Source organism: Aphanomyces invadans, assembly GCF_000520115.1.
Source record: "Aphanomyces invadans strain NJM9701 unplaced genomic scaffold supercont1.26, whole genome shotgun sequence".
In the NCBI taxonomy this organism is placed as follows: Eukaryota; Oomycota; class Saprolegniomycetes; order Saprolegniales; family Verrucalvaceae; genus Aphanomyces; species Aphanomyces invadans.
In genome coordinates, this window is record NW_008580171.1 from 167,515 (window position 1) to 185,802 (window position 18,288).

The following is an 18,288-nucleotide window of genomic DNA, read 5'->3' on the forward strand; positions in this document are numbered from 1 at the left end:
TACTGCCTCAAGCACGGCGGCGTCGCCAAGCGGCGGACGTGCGAGGTCGACGGGTGCGTCAAGCTCGCCCACGCGAATCACAAGTGCGTCGCGCACGGAGGCGGTCGGTACTGCAAGTCGCCGGGGTGTACATTTCACGCGCGGTTCGCGGGGCTGTGTCTCCAATGCAACTCGGACCTGGCGCCGCTCGACGTCAGCTACTACGTATTCCATCCCCTCGACGACGTCGACATGTCGATCTTGCAAATGCTTGCGGTGGATGGCCCGACGCCGTGGGGGAGCGACCGAAGAGGAGAAAACTCCGTGTGTACAATTTGATAACACAATCGATTTTGCTGTGCCTGACAAGTCCGTCGACAGCTCGACGAGGTGCTGGACATTGTACTGTATCGTGGTGTCTGGCCCCTCCGCGCGCTTCGTCCGCCGCAACAAGCGCCGCAGCAAACAGAATTTTCACAGAGACACGCGGGCCGGCTCGGCTTGGCCAGATGGTTGTAGCGACCGGCAAGTCGACCACGTCCATCCATTTCAACAACCGAGTTATCAGGCTGAAACAAGCGCGATCGCCCCCCCCCCGACACCATGGCCACACACACAACACGCACGTCACAAACTCATGCAGTTATGTTGTACCGGTTCCCGTGCCACCATCGAACTCGGGGTAGGATGGATGGAGGACGTGCTGGTCGTGCGTACGTATTGCGTGGGTTGGTCGAACTAGATGCCACCGCGTTCGCTGCTTGCGTTCAATATCTTGCGATGGACGAAAGAATGTTCTGATCGCCAGCCGCGGCGGCGTCGCGATTTCGACGCTCGGTCGCAGGACGAATCACCACGAGAATTTGATCCAGTGACCGGTTGGTCGCGGCGGACGTCGCACTTTTTTGTCCACATGAGACGCGGCACGATGCGCCGTCCGTGTCGCAAGTCGTTGGGGCGTCGGCGGCCGGCTCGACGCGCTGGACGGCTTCGATCTTTTGATGAATGGCCACCACGCGCGCATCGAGTGCGTCGGTGCCTCCAACGTCTCGCAGCATGCCGCGTACGCCAACCATGACGAACGTGGCGATGCGTACACACCGCCAATTCTTTGTCGCACCAACCACCCATACGCACTGGGTATTTCGGCAAGGCGGCTGCCTCACGGCTGCGCTCGCAAGCGGTGTGCTCAGTGCAGCGTTCAGCTGTACTGTAGGTCGTGGGCGGTACATGCTCGGCACGATTTGGCATGGAGGGAGGGCGTCGTGTAGCCAGCGATCTCGTTGTATCCTCGAGAACATGGCCGGAACCTTGGTGTCGACCACCGCGACAACGGGGCAGCGGCATCCGTGGTAGATCGTTGGCAAGCGCCGAGATCAGATGACTACTGGAGGTGGTTGGGCTCTCCCCCCGCTGCCCTTTGTCCCCATGCGAACCCATCTTTGTCGCGGGTGCGACTGGTGGCCTACCACAGTCCGACGTGAAGCTCAATTGTTCTCAACTTTCACCACCGTGCTCGTAGCATTACACACAATTGGTGCCGCAGCGCGGCGTCGAGGGCTCCCCCTCGCCCGGCCTGCGCTGCCTCCATGGCTGCTGACGCCTCTAGTTCTTCCAGCAACTCGTTGGCGGCGAGGGCCGCCCGTCGGCGACCCACGCGCGGCGCCATCGCACGTGCCCACTCCATGACATTACGGTAGTGTAGCCACCGACGCTGACCGGCAACATCCACCACATATGTATCCGAGTTGCCGCCACAAAAGTGTCCAGACTGGCGAAAGCGAGCTCCAACCCGAGTCAGCGGCCACACATTGCGGCATTTTCACATTTTCCACATCGACCTCGCACACCGTCATGGCGCCGTCGACTCCAGAAGCGTCCGAAAGCCTTGTGTGCCTCTTCAACGACTGCACACACCCCGCCACGTTGCCGTCCCTCAAGTGCGCGTTCCACAAAGGCCGCGGCAAGTGCAAACGCCCCGACTGCCACAACCAAGTGTACGCGAGGCAGTTGTGCGTGCGCCACGGCGGCAAGAAGATCTGCATCGAGCCGCACTGCACGGCGCACGCCCGCGGCAACGCGTACTGCCTCAAGCACGGCGGCGTCGCCAAGCGGCGGACGTGCGAGGTCGACGGGTGCGTCAAGCTCGCCCACGCGAATCACAAGTGCGTCGCGCACGGAGGCGGTCGGTACTGCAAGTCGCCGGGGTGTACATTTCACGCGCGGTTCGCGGGGCTGTGTCTCCAATGCAACTCGGACCTGGCGCCGCTCGACCTCAAAAGCCACGTCCTCCTGCCGCTGGACGACGTCGACATGTCGATCTTGCAAGTCATTGCCAAGGAATTCCTCGTGGAATCACACCCCACCAACCAAACCCTGCCGCCGGTCTCGCCATGGGAAGTGGGCCGAAGCAGTTTGGTAGCCGCATGAGGCCGAGGACAATTGCGACCGTATTGTAACCTAGACAAGCGTCGATTCACACATCGCAGCGCCCACACCAGTGTGCAGACAACGCCAATGCTGGTGCGCAAGCAAAGTCGCTGGGACCCCGACCGACCCTCCCCACTGAGCCTAGCTGTTCTCGTAATTCAGTCCTGTCGTTCGAAATGTTTAGCCAGGAAGTAGCAGGCGGAGCCATGTGCCTTGCTCCTCCCACAAATTCCCGCTGCAGTGTGCACCGTATCCGATGGGAGCGAGGCGCTCGATGACGCCACGACTGCGATCCCATCTGTCGATGTGAGATAAAGATCGATCCGTACAAGCCCTCTCTCGATGTGGACACGGGTTGCGGGCGTGTGTGGCAGCCATCTTGGACCGAGATCGCTGCGACCTCTATGCAACGACTGGCCCCATCGTCCAGCGAAAGAGTATATCGATTTGAAGCCTGGGGGTGGCATCCATGGAGGTGGAGCGGCGCGCCCACCCACCCCCCTCCATCATCGCGTGTTTCTGTGGTCGACCTCGCGTGAAAGCGACATATCTACTGACCACCAGGCGCAGTCGACCAGCACCCCCACCCATGGCTCTGTCGAGACCAATGAGATCGTCGCCATGCACGTGCCCATGGCCCCCACGTTTCTGGCACGGCCTCTGTCCTGCCGCCAATGTCCCGACTTGCGGTGGATCCATTGTCTCCTCACGGCCCGAGCATCATCGGGACTGCCTTTTGACCCACCTCCACTGCGATCCAAGGCTTCATTGTTGCGTGTTGGACTGTCGGACGCTCTGCAGACGTTGAACCAGCATAGGTTTGGCAGGCACACACCGTGCTTGCCACGGACCACCATCACTCGAGCGGGAATGCGGACGTCGAGCAGTGGAGACGTTGTGCACGGATCGACAGGTTGGATCGCCCTGCTGGAGTTGCGGAGGGATACATCCATGCACGTGAATATAGCGTCAAGAGCGCGCTCCACATATACGTACAACTCAAAGTTTCGACGTTTGCCACCAACGCGTTGCTGCGATGGCGATGCGGTTCCGAGAAGCAATGTGTGTCCCCTTGGGGGTCGCTCCCCCTCGTCCACAAGTGCCCAGCCGCCTTGCCCCCCTCCACCCTTTGATCCCGTCGAGCACATGTTAATTCACGACGGGGGATGTATGTCACATGGCACGAAGGATCGAACCAAGCTCCCGTCAGTCTGCCAACCCATCGCGCCAGTCGAGTGAGGTGCTGGCGACACAAGGGGGAGGACGGAGGAAGGGGGGGCGCGCGCGAATGCTGCGGCGCTGGCCGATGTTGACGTGACTGGGCTGTCACATGCAAACCAATTAGAAATCTCATTGGGGCCAAAGGCGCGGCAGCGCCGTAGAAATACGCACGGCACTGGCTCAAACTGATATGGACGACGGTTGCTGGCAGCCATCCATTCCCTCACAAGAATATCGACACAACCACTCCAAGAGATGCGATCGAGGATTGGCGTCGATACCAAAAGATGGAGTGGGAGAGGCCATAACCCGTCGACGCTCGCCCAGTGCATGGGACAGTTTGCTGCTGCGTCGCTAGTGTAGCCCTGCTGTTTCATCACGGCGCTTGTTCAGCCTCGGAAGCCCATGACCGAGACGACGGCGTGCTTGCTGTGACTGACCAGGGTACCATGTGGACGTCGATTGCTTCCAGGACAACCACATGATGGCCTGGAATGACGTGTTCTCGTCACAACGCTGGAAACGGCGGACGATTATGACGGTGTGTCCCGCGCACTGCGACTGTGAGTCCCGCGTTCTGCTCTTGCTCAACGAAATCGTAGCTGGAATGGCATGTACAGCCATGCTTGCGTGGGGCCTGGGATGTAGAACCAGCAAAGAGAATTGGTGGGAGCGCCTACAATCGTTCTCGACGTTGAAAACACGCAACTGAGGTGGACCTTGTCGCTGTTGCATCTCCACATTCGTCGGGAGCTGATGGAGATGGCGCGCCGTCCATCGTGGAAAGGGCCCCATCGTTGCTGCCACACAAATCCAAGCATTACCCCGCACACTTTCCATGAAGAGTTGGATTTTGTAAGGGCCAGATCCTTCGACCGTTTGCATGGACCTGCGGCCATGGTACATGAGTATACATCACTCAAAGCTTGACCGCGATGGCATCGCACCACCCGATGAAGCGGATCGTTGATAGCGGGACTCAGGGAAGACGGGACGACCGGCCTTCCATGTCGCGCGAACTAACGGGTCCTTCTCAAATCATACCAGCTTCAGCGCGCCCAGCTTGTAGGAGATACATCTAGTGCATGACCAGTCCTTTACTTTTGCTCGGTAAAACCAGTTCGTGTGGCTTCAACCAGTCCGACCCACACCTGGAGCTCGTCTGCGCTACGTCCCATGTGCGGATGAATTCCTACTCCGACCCATGTGACTTTGCCATGACGACACCCGAGCCAGCAATCTTGGTGAGCATTGAGGCAATTCGCTTCCAGGACGCTAGCGTCATTCCAAGTTGGCAGGCTCCAAGCTCGAAATGCTTGCTCCTCTGTGAAATCATATCCCATGGAAGTAAAGTGCACACGTACGCACAAAGAAAATCGCGGCAAAAGATGGAGGTTGCATATTCCAGCGCTGCCGTAGACAAAGGCTTGCATCCTCAAGGCCGGCGCCGAACGTCGCGGCCCCGCGCAACGGCGCGTGAGGTAGAATCACCCTCTGAAGAATGCATGTTTCAACGCAACAATTGTATCCTATCGAGAAGTCGGGTAAACGGATTGTACGTCTCCGGTTAAAGGTTGAAATCCGGATACCGTCCCAACGTACTGTACTCGTTGGAACAACAAATTCGGTTGCACTTCTCATGGCGCACCCGCAGCGCGGCACGAGCGCCTACGGGCTGGACAAGCAGTTGGCCGACAAGGCACTCGTAAAGTACGACAAGCAGTCCGAGATGGATGCGAAGGAGTGGATCGAGGCGCTGACACGGCATTCAGTCGGCGACGATTTTGGCCTTGGGCTAAAGTCTGGAGTCATCCTGTGCGACCTTGCCAACGCCCTCGATCCGTCGCTGAAGCTAAAACCTTCACCATCGGCCATGCCTTTCAAGCAAATGGAGAATATCTCGGCTTTCCTCCGCGCCTGTCGTACGTTCGGTGTTGCAGAGTTTGACCTGTTTGAAACAGTCGATCTCTTTGAGCTCAAGGACGTCGGCCTCGTCGTTCGCTGCCTCCACGCCCTCGGCCGGGCCGTGCAAAAACGGCCTGGCTACAACGGCCCCACCCTTGGAGTCAAGGAAGCAACCAAGAACACGCGGCAGTTTACCGAAGCGCAGATCGCCGAGGCCAGGCACGCCACGTCGCTGTTGAACATGGGGAGTATTGCAACGATGCAGCGGACGAGCGTCGATACGAGTGGAAGCGTCACATTCGGCGCCGACTCTGCTTCGACTGGTGTGCCCTCGGCCGCGCCGGTGGCCACGACTCCCTCGGACTCTACTTTGACGGTACCCAGTCTCTTCCGCCGGAGCTCGTCGGCGTTTACCGACCATGTGCCAACCCCTCCACCTCAACTATCCAGTCCTGCCGTCGTAGCCAAGCCTGTTTCGTCGACACCTGCGTGTTCTACCGTAGCAGCGGCATCCAAGACAACTGCCGCAACGCCGCCGGTGCAAGTTCGCGGCGGGGGATACGGCTTGGACGCAGAGATTGCTGCCGCCGCTGCTGCCAAATACGACTACGCTCTGGAGGCGTCGATTCAAACGTGGATTGAGGCCATTACGCACAAGTCGTTTGAAACCTCGTTTGGCGAGTCGCTTCGAGATGGCCAGGTGCTGTGCCTGCACCTGAACACTCTGCACGCGCTGTGCCAAGTGCCCGTCGTGCCCATCAAGATTGAGACATCGAAAATAGCGTTCAAGCTCATGCAAAATATCAAAAACTTCCTCGCGGCCGTCCGAGCACTCGGAGTCGCGGACGTTGACTGCTTCGAGACCGTCGACTTGTTTGAGCTGAAAGACCTGAGCGCAGTCCTGCGGTGCCTCCAGGCGCTGAGTCGCGTCATTGCCAAGAAATTCCCAGCCTACACGGGCCCCCTTCTCCCCGACCACTCCACTCGGCGACCGTCTGCGATGACTCCGCCAAAGCCCGCCGCCACCGAAGCTCAAAAGCCCAAAGACGAGGCCTCCGCGGCCAACAGCACGCGCCCGTCCTGGCAGCATACCGCGGCAGTGGCCGCTCCTGTGACAACTCCGCCCGAACCGACTCCAATCCAAACACCTGCGGAAACGACTCCGTCCATCCGCCCGCAGTGGCCCCCCGCGAAAACACCCGAGCCCCCTGTCCCCGCACCGACTCCAACAACAACGACCGTCCCGGTAGCCGCCCCCATCGCCGCCTTTCGAAGCAAGGGCCTTCCCACACGAACCAACTGGACGTAGTTGTGGTAGAATTTGTCAAAACATGCCTCTTGTTTATTCTCCGAGAGTTTGCACAATGCAGCGCACTTGAATCACGGTGCTTCGTGCTTGATACCAACAATGGATGCAGCAGCAGCAGAGATTGCCCGAGGTCTACGATCAGGATGCTCTGCATGTCGCTGTTGATACGAGATGAATTCTCTACCAGGGGCCATTTCCCGGTGGCGCTCCGTTGTCATTTCACTTGCTGAACCACGACTCTCTTGTCTTCTGGCGCGACCTGTAGAGCGTCTCGGCGGCCGGTCGCAAGCATGGTGAGTGCGAGGACGAGCGCGACGTGGAGATAAGCGAGCCCCAAGGCCGCATCCCCGACGGGTTTCGTGGTCTCCATGTGGGTCTGGGCAGCATTCGCCAGGTCAAAGCCCAGGCATGGCTTGACAGCCATCCCCGACTGCAATGAAACCCTGAAACCCCAAACTTATAGTACGCGCCATGGACTCCACACGAGCCACATCATAAACTGGACGAAACCCGTGTGAGGACCGCATGTCGAAGCGCAGATGGACCCCCCAACATGGCTTGGCCAAGGTATGCCATGGCAGCACGATGGACATCCCCCGCCACGGATGCCGACGTCGATGCATGCGGTCAAACCTGCCCCAGGCCACTCACGGCATAGCGTCGTTAACCGCCGTGTGAGGCTAGTTAGTTGCATGGCGTCGATTCAAATGGTACTGAACGGAGTCTACGATTGCGCCGACGACTGCTGCACCAGATCGTAGAACGAGCTCGTGGGGTCAGCGAGGAGCGTCGCGGGGGCGTCAAACTCTACGACCACCCCTCGATCGAGCACGAGGATCCGATCGCTGTCCATGATAGTGTCCAACCGATGGGCGATCGTGAGCGTCGTCGTGTGTTTGAAGGCAACGCGGAGGGTTTCCTGGAGCAGCGCCTCTGCTGCACCGTCGACGTGGGCTGTGGCTTCGTCTAGCACGACGACTTTGCTGTGCCGGAGCAGGGCCCGCCCAATGCAGACCAACTGGCGCTGGCCCACCGACAAGTTGGCACCGCTGTCTTCGATGTAGTCTTCGAGGGCCATGTGACCGAGGTGGACGGTCTCGAGCACCGCGTTGAGCTCGGCGTCCGTGTGGGTCCGCGTCGGGTCGAGGTTGAATCGGAGCGACCCGGAAAACATCACTGGGCTCTGAGGAATGATCGTGAGCTTGGACCGTAGCACGTGCAGCGGGATCGACGCAATGTTGATGTTGTCCCAGTAAATACCGCCAGCTTCGCCTTCGACAAGGCGGCACAGCGCGGCGACGAGCGAGCTCTTGCCCGACCCGGTACGGCCGCATATGCCAATGTGTTCTCCGCACGCCACCGTGAGCGACACTCTCGACAGTGCGAGCGGATGGGACGATCGATAGCGCATGCTGTACGACTGGAACCGGACGAGGCCAGTGCGCGGCCACTGGGCCAACTCGGCCTCGGACAGCGGCGGTAACGATGACGACGGCGCCCGCAGTCTGTGCGCCGTCGCGTTGGTTTCTTCGTGTGGAATGTCGCGGTATTGCATCAGTCGCTCCACGGACGTCATGTACGTTTGGACGTAGCCGACAGCGCGCAGCACTTCTTGAATGTTGGCGGACAAGCTCATGACGTATACCAAGACGAGGCTGGCATTCTTGGCGTCCAGCGACGATTCGAGGGCGACGCAGAGGAACGACACTGCCGTCAACATGCAAGCCGACAGCCACCCGAGGCGAATCTCGAGCCACGTGCCAGTCAGCCAGTACGTCAGGTAGCACTTGGTGTTGGTATCGCACGCCTCCCTGTACCGCCTCGCAAACGCCGTGTGGACGACGGCAGGGTTGTAAACTCGTAGCGTACTCTGGCCATCGACGACGTCCGTGAGCTGCGACACAATCGTCGACCGCGATCCGAGATCGAGGCGCTTGAGTTCGTTGGCAGTCGTCAAGTTGTACATTTGGTACCACACAAAGAGGTACCCGACGGGGATGTACAGCACCATGAGAAGCGGGGTAAAATACGCGAGCACGACCACGATGCACAGCGTTTGGAACGCGTCGGTGAGGAATTGGTAGCCAAAGTAAGGCAGATCAATATCGACGGCCGCGACGTCGCTCGAGAAGCGATTGAGGATGCCGCCGCTCGGCGTCCGGTCAAAGAAGCCCGTGATCGACGCGCCGAGAACGCCGTCGATTGCGTTTGCGTGGAGCTTCGTCGCGCACAGCGTCGAAATCACAATCACGTACATATCCTTGACCAGCGACAGGACCACCGTGAGGCAAGCCAAGCCCAGGTACAACATTAAGTGGGCATGGGCGCTTTCAGACGACGGCGGCGGTGGGTTCCCGCCGTCCGAAGCCCCGCCGTCCATGGAGATCTTGGTGTTGAGAATCCAATCGGCCAGGTAGTACACAACTTGGTACGCCGTATACGCGCCAAGCAACGTGGCGCACACGACCGACGGCGGATATCCGCTGGAGCCAAAATAACTCCAGAACACACGCAGGACGACGGCACCGGTCGCGCGCTGCTCTGTGTGCATCAGCATCGACACTCGGGCGGCGACGTTGTCGCTATCGTCTTCGTCGCTGTCATCGTCATCCTGGCTCTCGTTGTGTTGTGCGGGCTCGTTCTTCTCCACGGACGACGGAAAGTTGTGCTGGTGCTGCAGCTCAGCAAACGTCCCGTCGGCCACAATCGTGCCATGCGCCATGACCACGATCCGGTCGGCGTGCTGGAGCAAATGGTGGTGCCCATTGAGCACCATCAACGTCGTTTTGTCCCGCAGGACGGCGCGAACGCGACCAAACACTTCGTTCGCGACCGTCACGTCCAATGCACTGAGGGGGTCGTCCAGCAAAAACAGATCCGCGTCGTTGTGCCGGTAGAGCGTTCGCGCCAAGTTGATTCGAGCGCGCTGGCCGCCGCTGAGCGTCGCCCCCCTCTCGCCAATCTCGGTCAGGTCGCCCTGCGCCATGTTGGCAAAGTCGGGGTACAACCCGCACGCGTGAACTGCGCGGTTGTACGATGCGGCGCAGAGGGGTTGCGTGAGGAGGATGTTGTTTCGAACGGTGTCGTGAACGAGCCAAGGTTCTTGCGCAGCGTACGCGACGATGCCCGAGACGTGCCGCATGCGACCGAGTCCGCCGTCCACGTTGCCGCACGCTGGCATGTCTCCCAGAAATGCCCGAAGGAGACTCGACTTGCCGCTGCCTACAGCCCCGACGACAATCGTCATCGTCTGCGGCTCGAGCATCAAGTTGATGTGGCGCAAGTGGCACGAAATAGAATGGCTAGCAGCACACTCGTCTGCCAAGAAGCTGGACGACGATGGGGGCGATAGCAGAGCTTGAAGGGGCTGCAAGGCTGCATGGCCACGAGGGGACAGCACAGGCGGGGGCGGAGGTGGGGCTGCATCGCCGTGGGCAAAGACCTGCGGCGTCCACGTGAAATATCCATCGCGCACTTGAAACACAAGGTGGGCTGGTTGCTGTGGCAGATCCAACGACGGCGTCGACCCGGTCGTCGTGGCGTCGTTCGAGTCAAAGTATGGATGCGACCGATCGTCGCGGCTGATGCAGTCGGGGGAGACAAGGAATGCTTGTACGCGGCGGCAGCTGACGACGGCTTCGGCAAAGTACCGCACGGCACTGGAAAAAATGTTGCATGGGAACCTCGCAACGACCATGAGCGACACCACGGCCGCCGTCTTGTCGGCAGTAATGCACCCGTCGTTGCCACTGCGCATGGCGACGGCAAACACGGCGACCGTCGTGAAGATCGGCGCCAAAATGAACAGATCGATGTTGATATTGCACACGAGCTGAAACAGGCGCAGCAGTCGCAACTCGGCGCGGCGAAGGGCCGCCAGCGACTGCGCCAGATGCGGCTCCCATGCGTACAGCTTGACGACGCGGATGCCATGGAGAATCTCTTGGGTGTGCGTCATGCGTGCGGCGGTCGCGTCGAGCAGTTTGGACCGGCACGACGCGATCCATTTCGACACGATGGTCGCCGATACGATGAAGAGCGTCATCGTGGCGGCGCCGGCCGCCGCCGAGTAGATGCAAAAGTGATACCGCACCAGGACAAACACGGCGAAGAGCGCGATGGGAGACAGCACAACGTAGCAAACGCAGGTGAGGCCATGGAAGACGCGCTCGGAATCGACGGTGGCAAACGTCAGGATGTCGCCAGGTGTGAATGGCGTACCCGTCAGGCTGAGTTGCATCGCTTTCGTGTACACGAGGTCCATGACGATGCTGCGGGCGTTCGTGCTGAGCTCGATGTTGACGCTCCATGCGTAGCCCAGGATCGTCACCGACACAAACGTGACCACGGACAGGATCCCGGCAAAGAAATAGCCCGCGTACGGGTTCTTGTAGGGCAACCCGTTAACGGGATTGATCGACTTGTCTTCGAGATACTGAACGATGCCCTGGATCATCGACGGCATGAGCAGGTTGAGCGTCAAGTAGATGGTGTGGCACATCGTCGCGTGGAGAAGTTTGGGCCAAAGCGCACGTAAAATGGCGCGGAGGAGACGTGGCGCGTGCTTCTGCCGCTCTGCGGTCCACACCGGGTCAAAATGGGACATGACGTGATCGATCGCGTCGTGGCGAGAGAGGGGCGGAACATGGTGGAGCTCGAGCGGGGTTGTCTTGCCGAGGCGGAACAGGTCGTTCATCCACGAGATGGTGCACCGCCCAATCCACGACGCTTCGGCGGGGGCTTTTGGTCTCGGCGGTGGTCGATTTGAAACCAGCTTGGATCGGCCATCTCGGGCAGGATGCACAGAAATGTTCACCGGCGCGGCCGACAAGTTGGTGATCCGCGGACCGATGTACGATCTCCTGTACGAATGGAGCTCTTCCCGTCGCGACTCGGTCTCGGACAAATACGATCCATACATCCGCTGGCTGTGCATGGGGATCTTGGCGCCACGAAACGATGCAGCGATCGGGTGTGCCGCGAGTGCGCAAAAATCGGTCTGGCCGCGTCATGCGGCATGCATCTGAGTTGCCCAGTTTCCGCTTGCTTCCGGTGGAACCTCCACAATCTTATATTGTCTGCCTGGTTGCATGTCAACTGGGGCGTGCTCAGATCGCCTGCCATCAAGTTTCCGACGGCGCCGCCGCAACGCGTCGACCGATGAGCACGCTGCCGCCGGCGCTTTCGAGCGCGACGACCACCGGCTCTTCCTAGCGGGGCTGCATCGCCCTCTGCAGTGAAGCATCTGGAAAATCCAAGCAGCCTCTGCCAGCATCGTTGAAACACATCCCTCGACATTCCACCCGAGAGCCTGCAGCGATGGGCACACACACACACGTGTGATGGAACCGTAAGCTTGTAGACCATGCCGAACTCGACCGACGTGTAGCTGAATTCGACGCGTCGTCTCGCCTACGTTGTGGCAACGGTTTCAAAAGGCGGCGACTGCTCAACGGAGTCGACCTCTCGACACAGCGACATGGCTAGATCGGCACACACAACTCCAACGCGACGACGAACGCGAGGGCACACGTGCGGGGCCGATATCGAGTGGGCGGGGCGTATCGAGTGGTGTGTGGTACGCTGCAGTGGCACGGAGACGGAGCACCACTTCTGAGCCAAACCCCATCTGATTCACCGAGGAAACCTCTCAAACTGAATACGACTCGGGTGGACTCGACGTGAGAGCTTCAACTCGCCCACGACCCATTCTTTCGCGACCGCCACCCGCGTGTTCGACTCGATCGCCGTGGCCACGCCACAACGTCCTCGGCGGCCTTGGGCCGCCAGCGGATGCTGTCGCGGGAAGCCCGCTCACCCCGAATCCATGTGACCCGAATGAGAGGCTCATGTTCGTGGGACATGACGTGGGTGTGCGACACACTCGGGGGGCTCCAGACAGCGAGTGAAAGAAGGGCAATGCATGCGATGCTCGGCCATGGACAGTCGGCCGTGTGTGTGGCCAGGGACAACAGCGACAAGCCACCCAAGGGCACCCGTTCGACGTGCAACGTCTAGGCCGTCGAGGCGGCACGGGACGCTTTGACCACATCTCCCGCCTTTACCAAGTTGTAGACTAGCCCGCCAGAGGTGCGACTCGCTGCAGGAATCGTCGACAGTCCAAGTCTGAGGCCCTCCATGGTCCCTCCTGACGCGCCGCCCCCCCACTCTCCATGCCGATGAAGATGATATATGGTTGTACCTCTGTCCAGCTGTAGCTGGCCTTGTCGACTGACGACGTCCACGACCCCCTACGGTCCCCTGACCAAACTCTAGATCGAGCGCGTCCCAGGCACTGTCGCCGTTCTCTGCACACGCCATCCTGCCTGCCGCTGGAGGACCCCTGCTTCAAAAACAACCATCGCGATCCCAACGTCGACAGCATTCCGAGAGCAGTACACATGTCGATTCAATGCACATGAACACAGAGATGCGCGAGGCCAACATGGCTAACCTACAGGCACCCGGCGGCCTTGAGCAAGTCGGTCAACTTGTCGGCAGCATCCAAGTCTGCGATCTTGTCCGAGCTACCGATGTACTTGCCACCGATCCAGATGCTCGGGTACGAGTTGGACCCGGTGAGCGTCGTGAGGGCCGCCGAGATGGCGTCGCCGGCTGGGCCTTCGCCCGCGACCTTGGTGTCGAGCTCCATGAACGTAAGCTTGCCACCGACGTCTGCCACTGTTTCCTTGGTCCACTCGCACGCTGCGCACCACGTCGCACCAAAGCCAACACACGCGTGCTGCTCGACAAAGTAGTTGATGAATGCAACCGGTTCGTTCGGGACGGGGGCGGGCCCAGCGGGGACAGCCGTCGTGGAAGCGTCCGTGGGGGCAGGGACATCCGTCACCTGGCTGTCGACGACGGTGGTGGTGGGGGCATCAGTCGGTGCAGCTGTGGAGGGGGCATCGGTGGGTGCAGCTGTGGATGGGGCATCGGTGGGTGCAGCTGTGGATGGGGCATCGGTGGGTGCAGGAGTGGATGGGGCATCGGTGGGTGCAGGAGTGGTGGGGGCATCGGTCGGTGCCGTGATGGGTACACTTCCGCAGCACACGCTGACTTCTTCACCAACGGTGAGCAAACTCGAGCAGCGCTTGTTCTGGCTGTTCACGATGGTCGGGAGCGCATCCTTCTTGCAAGCACCAGAGTACCCCGAGCACGCCTTGTTGAGAATGCCCCACGACGAATCGCCCACCACGACCTTGTATTTAATGCACGTGGCCAAGTCCAGCGTGTTGGAGTTCACTGGCGCTGTGGTTGTCGGGGCATCGGTGGCAGGAGCTGCGGTGGTGGGGGCATCGGTGGCAGGGGCTGCGGTAGTGGGGGCATCCGTGGCAGGAGCTGCGGTGGTGGGGGCATCCGTGGCAGGAGCTGCGGTGGTGGGGGCGTCGGTGGCAGGAGCTGCGGTGGTGGGGGCGTCCGTGGGCGGTGCAGGGACGTCTGTCACCTGGAGTTCCTCCGAGGGGACAGGGGCTTGCGTCGTTTTCGGTTTATTGTGCGAGATGACGACACGCTTGGTCTTGGTCACAGTGCTTTCGCCAGAGTGATCTGTGGTTGTGGGGACCTCCATCGTGGTGGTCGGCGCGACCGTCGTGTTGGCCATTTCGTTTTTGTCGCAGGGCGACGGCAGCGGGCGGCGCGCGCGGGTCGTTTGGGGGGCATCCGTTTCTTCGGTAAGGAGGTCGGGAACCACGGGGGCGACCGTCGTCGGAGCATCCGTGGGGGCAACCGTCGTTGTTGGGGTCGGCGTCGTCGTAGTTGGGGTCGGCGTCGTCGTAGTTGGGGTCGGCGTCGTCGTAGTTGGGGTCGGCGTCGTAGTAGTTGGGGCAGCCGTTGTCGTGGTAGCAGGCGCAGGGGTGGTGGTAGTGATGGGCGCTGCCGTGGTAGTGGGCGTCACAGGGGCTTCCGTCGGGGGACGAGCAGGGGCTTGTGTGGTCGTCGGGTTGGTGTATTCACATGGAGGCGGGACGGGGCGCTTGGTCGTGCACGGGGGAAGGGTCGACGGGTTGGTGTACTGGCATGGGGGCGGCGCCGGCTTTTTGTCGCCCGCGCCGTGGTGGACCAACTCGAAGATCCACTTTTGATTGCGGATCGTGATGTCGCAAAACTGGACGTGCAGCGGCTGGTTGGGTCCGTCGGTTGCGAGGCAGAGCCCCATTTTCTCCATAAAGTAGATTTGCCCCGTCAAGTCGTTGTACGACCACGCCTGGAACGCATTATCGGCATCACACAGCCGACCTTCGACCAGCCCATGCACCTTGTCCTGCACAAGCTGGAGGCACGACTGGCTGTTGGCCTTGTTGCGAATCGTTTTCGCGAGTGGATCGTAAAACCACGTTTGCGAGTCCGGGTGCACCGCGTCGAGCTTGGCGTTCGTCGTGGCAACGACGCGGCCAAACGACTCGGTGATCTTCCAGTCCGTGTCCACGATCTTGATCGTGACTTCTTCCGTCTCGAAGGGGCGGATTGAAAACTTGGTCGAGTCGTCAAACGAGCACGGGACGACCTGGAGGCCGTCGGTGGCGGCGCGAATGCACTTGCCAGGGCTCTTGTCGCTCAGCGACACCAACACACCCACGGGAACGCGGACTTCGACGGGCTTGGGCCCGAGATACACACCTGGAGCAGCCGTGCTAGTCGACGGCGACGGGCGAGGGGCAGAGGGGCGGCGCGTTGTAGTCGTGGGCTTGCGAGTGGCAGGCGGCGGCGGCGCGACGTAGGTCGGCAACGACCCGCACCATCGATGCGTCGACTTGGGCATCAAACCACAGTCACGGGGCGACCAGTTGGCATAGCACAACGAGTAGTACGGGGTGAAGAACTGGCAGTTGCGGCAGTCTCCGCACTCGGCGTAGAATTGGGGGACGCTCGCCGGCGGCGCCGTCGGAGGGTCCGTCGGAGGATCCGTGGGGGCGACAGTCGTCGTTGTCGTCGTGGGGGCCACCGTCGTCGGCTCGACCACTTCGACTTCGGGCACCGACATGATGTCGTACGTGCCATCGGCGTGGAAGTCCCAGTGCTGGTTGGCATTGGACGAGTCGCACCAGTACACGTGGAGCTGGCTCACGCCGGCGTCGTCGACGTACGTGTCAAGGCACTGGTTGGTGCTCTTGGAGCGGAAAGTTTTATGGTCTTCGTCGTAAAACCACACTTCGCGGTCGAGCGAGTCGGTGAGGCCAGTCGTGGGCAAGTCTAGGTAGACGCGGCCCTCCGTGTTGGTGTTGGCGCCATCGACCTTGATCACGAGTCCGTTGTGCCAGAGGCGGACGGCCTTGTGCGGCTTGCCGACCACGACGCTGCGGACATGCGGCAGCATGTTTCGGTCCTGGTCAAAGAGACCCCAGTTCTTCTCGATCAAACCGAACGCTGAGTCGTCGCCCCACTTGAGGTTGAACGACGAAAAGTAGTAAAAGTTGAGGTTCTGCTGCTCGGCAAACAGCAAAAAGTCCTTGAGATACACCTACACACTCGTCGTGCATGAGCGCCATCTTGTGCTGCTGCTAGAGATGGCGCACTTACCCCCGACGACTCGGGCGTGGCTTCTTTGATGGAAGGGAACGACCCGTTCGAGCTCCACCCGGTTTCAGCAATCAGGATTTGCTTGCCGGTCGCGCGAGACGAAATTTGGATGTTCTTGAGCCGCTCGAACATGGTGTTGACGCCGTCCTTCGCCCACACGTTTTCCCACTGGGAAAACTGGTTCGCGGCAACGACGTCGACGGCAGGGTACAGCGCTTGCGTGTACTTGTATGCGTCCATGACGTCTGCGATCGAGACGGGGAAGTTGAGGCCGTGCTGGCGGAGGAATGTGCGCACCTTGTCCACGTACGCAGTCAGCTTGTACGTGCCTTCGCGGTCGCTCCAGTCGTGCTTGTCCTGGATGTAGTACCGGAACATGGCTTCACTCGACACGTGCATCCCGACGACGTTGTCGTTGCGGATGCGGCCTTCCGCCACCAACCGCTTGAATGTGACAAATTGCTTGTCGAACGCGTCCTGGTCGGCGTAGATGTTGCCCCACAACCCAAGCCAGAGGCGGACGTTGGCTTCGGCAGCGACCTTGAGGACGCGGCTGATGCACGGCTCTTCCGTTCCGTACACGCGCACGTTGCGAGCAACTTGCTTCATCGCTTGGAAGTCAGCACGAATCTCCCATTCTTGCTTGCACCCGCCCCATTCGCTCGTGCGAACGTCGTAGTCGACGCCATAGAGCTTACGGTCGAGCGCCACAGAAGTCGCGAGGGACGCGCCCAAGAGCGCCAATGCAACCTTCATTGGGTTGGTTGGCCTGGCGAAGATTCGTGAAGTGGGGTGGGCCGGGCATGAAGCTCGCGGGTCCTCGTCATGTTGGGTATCGAAGTGTCAACCTCTGAAAGCGTATACATTGTAGACGTTACAATTTCTATCGAGTCGCAAAGGCAATCGGATTCTAAAGGATAGCATTTAATACGAAGTATGAAATTCATTGACACGATGACCATCCATTCTAGAGATGATTCGATTTACAAAGATTTGTGGTATATAATATGTGCAAGGGAGGAAGCGTGTACGGTGTATTCGACACCCTTTCTTACAGTATACACGGGATTGTATGGAGGGGCGCGACCATACAACGTCCCATATAAAGGTGATTTGGAGTAGCAAGTCACTTGATGTCGTCGGCTGCTTGGGAAGTGAGGCGCGTTTTTCAAAGGTGGCGATCGCCTCCTCGAAGACGACTACAGAGTACTGAGACGGCGGTAGCCCCAGCCAGAAGTGCCATTGGTGTAGTGGATGTTTTGTTTCATGGATGCACAAAAGTGATTGGGAGCGTCTTGGGTGAGGTCGGCCGTCAGGTCACTGCTGGTTGTGATTTGAATTTAGTCCTGTGTGTGGGTTCTCGTACAAGGCATTTTCGCCATTTGGCAGTGTCAACGTTTTATTGTTAAAACGCCTTGGTTATATTAGTTTAACGTGGCATACATCCAATCGCACGGCGTTTTTACCCATGTCAAAGGAATAATTGGTCTAGACTATCCGGATAAATAGGACAGGTCGTACGGATAATTTCATCTTTGCAATAATGCTCCTCCGATTATGGGCGACGACCGAATCCTTCCTCCACGATACGCGACCTTCTGGAAAATTCATTTGGAGAACCCCCAAAATCGTCCTCAATGAATAAAATACTATTTTGGCCAGTGCATGGCATCGCCATCCTCGTCCAAGCACTTGACATGAAACAACTTGATCTGGTTGTCACAACTAAACACATTGCTCCCTCTGTCCCTATATACATGCGCACATTAGATCAGAAAATGCTTGTCCCTCTCCTAGAATAAAAATGCGTATGTTCACTAGATCTCCCACGTAGTTAATGAACACTAGTCTGAAAGCGCGCTCACCACTAAAAAACTACACTTTGTACAAATTGGAACAGCCAACTGCGAATTGAATGGTTATCT

The 18,288-nt window shown here is 59.5% G+C and overlaps 4 protein-coding genes across 4 annotated transcripts; 2 read left to right on the forward strand and 2 right to left on the reverse strand.

The window, feature by feature from the left end:
* Positions 1 to 1,833: 1,833 nt before the first annotated feature.
* Positions 1,834 to 2,586, forward strand: H310_10403 (hypothetical protein; the record flags this gene model as incomplete). The annotated part of the gene is made up of 1 exon (XM_008876783.1): positions 1,834 to 2,586. The coding sequence occupies one exon, from the start codon at positions 1,834 to 1,836 to the stop codon at positions 2,407 to 2,409; it is 576 nt and encodes a 191-aa protein (XP_008875005.1). The 3' UTR covers positions 2,410 to 2,586.
* Positions 2,587 to 5,184: 2,598 nt separating this feature from the next.
* Positions 5,185 to 6,885, forward strand: H310_10404 (hypothetical protein). The gene has a single exon (XM_008876784.1). It carries the CDS (start codon positions 5,270 to 5,272, stop codon positions 6,842 to 6,844), a length of 1,575 nt encoding a protein of 524 aa, XP_008875006.1. The 5' UTR covers positions 5,185 to 5,269; the 3' UTR covers positions 6,845 to 6,885.
* Positions 6,886 to 7,484: 599 nt separating this feature from the next.
* Positions 7,485 to 11,872, reverse strand: H310_10405 (hypothetical protein). Its single transcript, XM_008876785.1, has one exon. The coding sequence runs from the start codon at positions 11,778 to 11,780 to the stop codon at positions 7,569 to 7,571; it is 4,212 nt and encodes a 1,403-aa protein (XP_008875007.1). The 5' UTR covers positions 11,781 to 11,872; the 3' UTR covers positions 7,485 to 7,568.
* Positions 11,873 to 13,247: 1,375 nt separating this feature from the next.
* H310_10406 (hypothetical protein) lies at positions 13,248 to 17,188 on the reverse strand. The gene is made up of 2 exons (XM_008876786.1): positions 16,364 to 17,188; positions 13,248 to 16,304 (listed from the first exon to the last, which is right to left on the reverse strand). Exons 1-2 carry the CDS (start codon positions 17,117 to 17,119, stop codon positions 13,299 to 13,301), a joined length of 3,762 nt encoding a protein of 1,253 aa, XP_008875008.1. The 5' UTR covers positions 17,120 to 17,188; the 3' UTR covers positions 13,248 to 13,298.
* Positions 17,189 to 18,288: the final 1,100 nt, after the last annotated feature.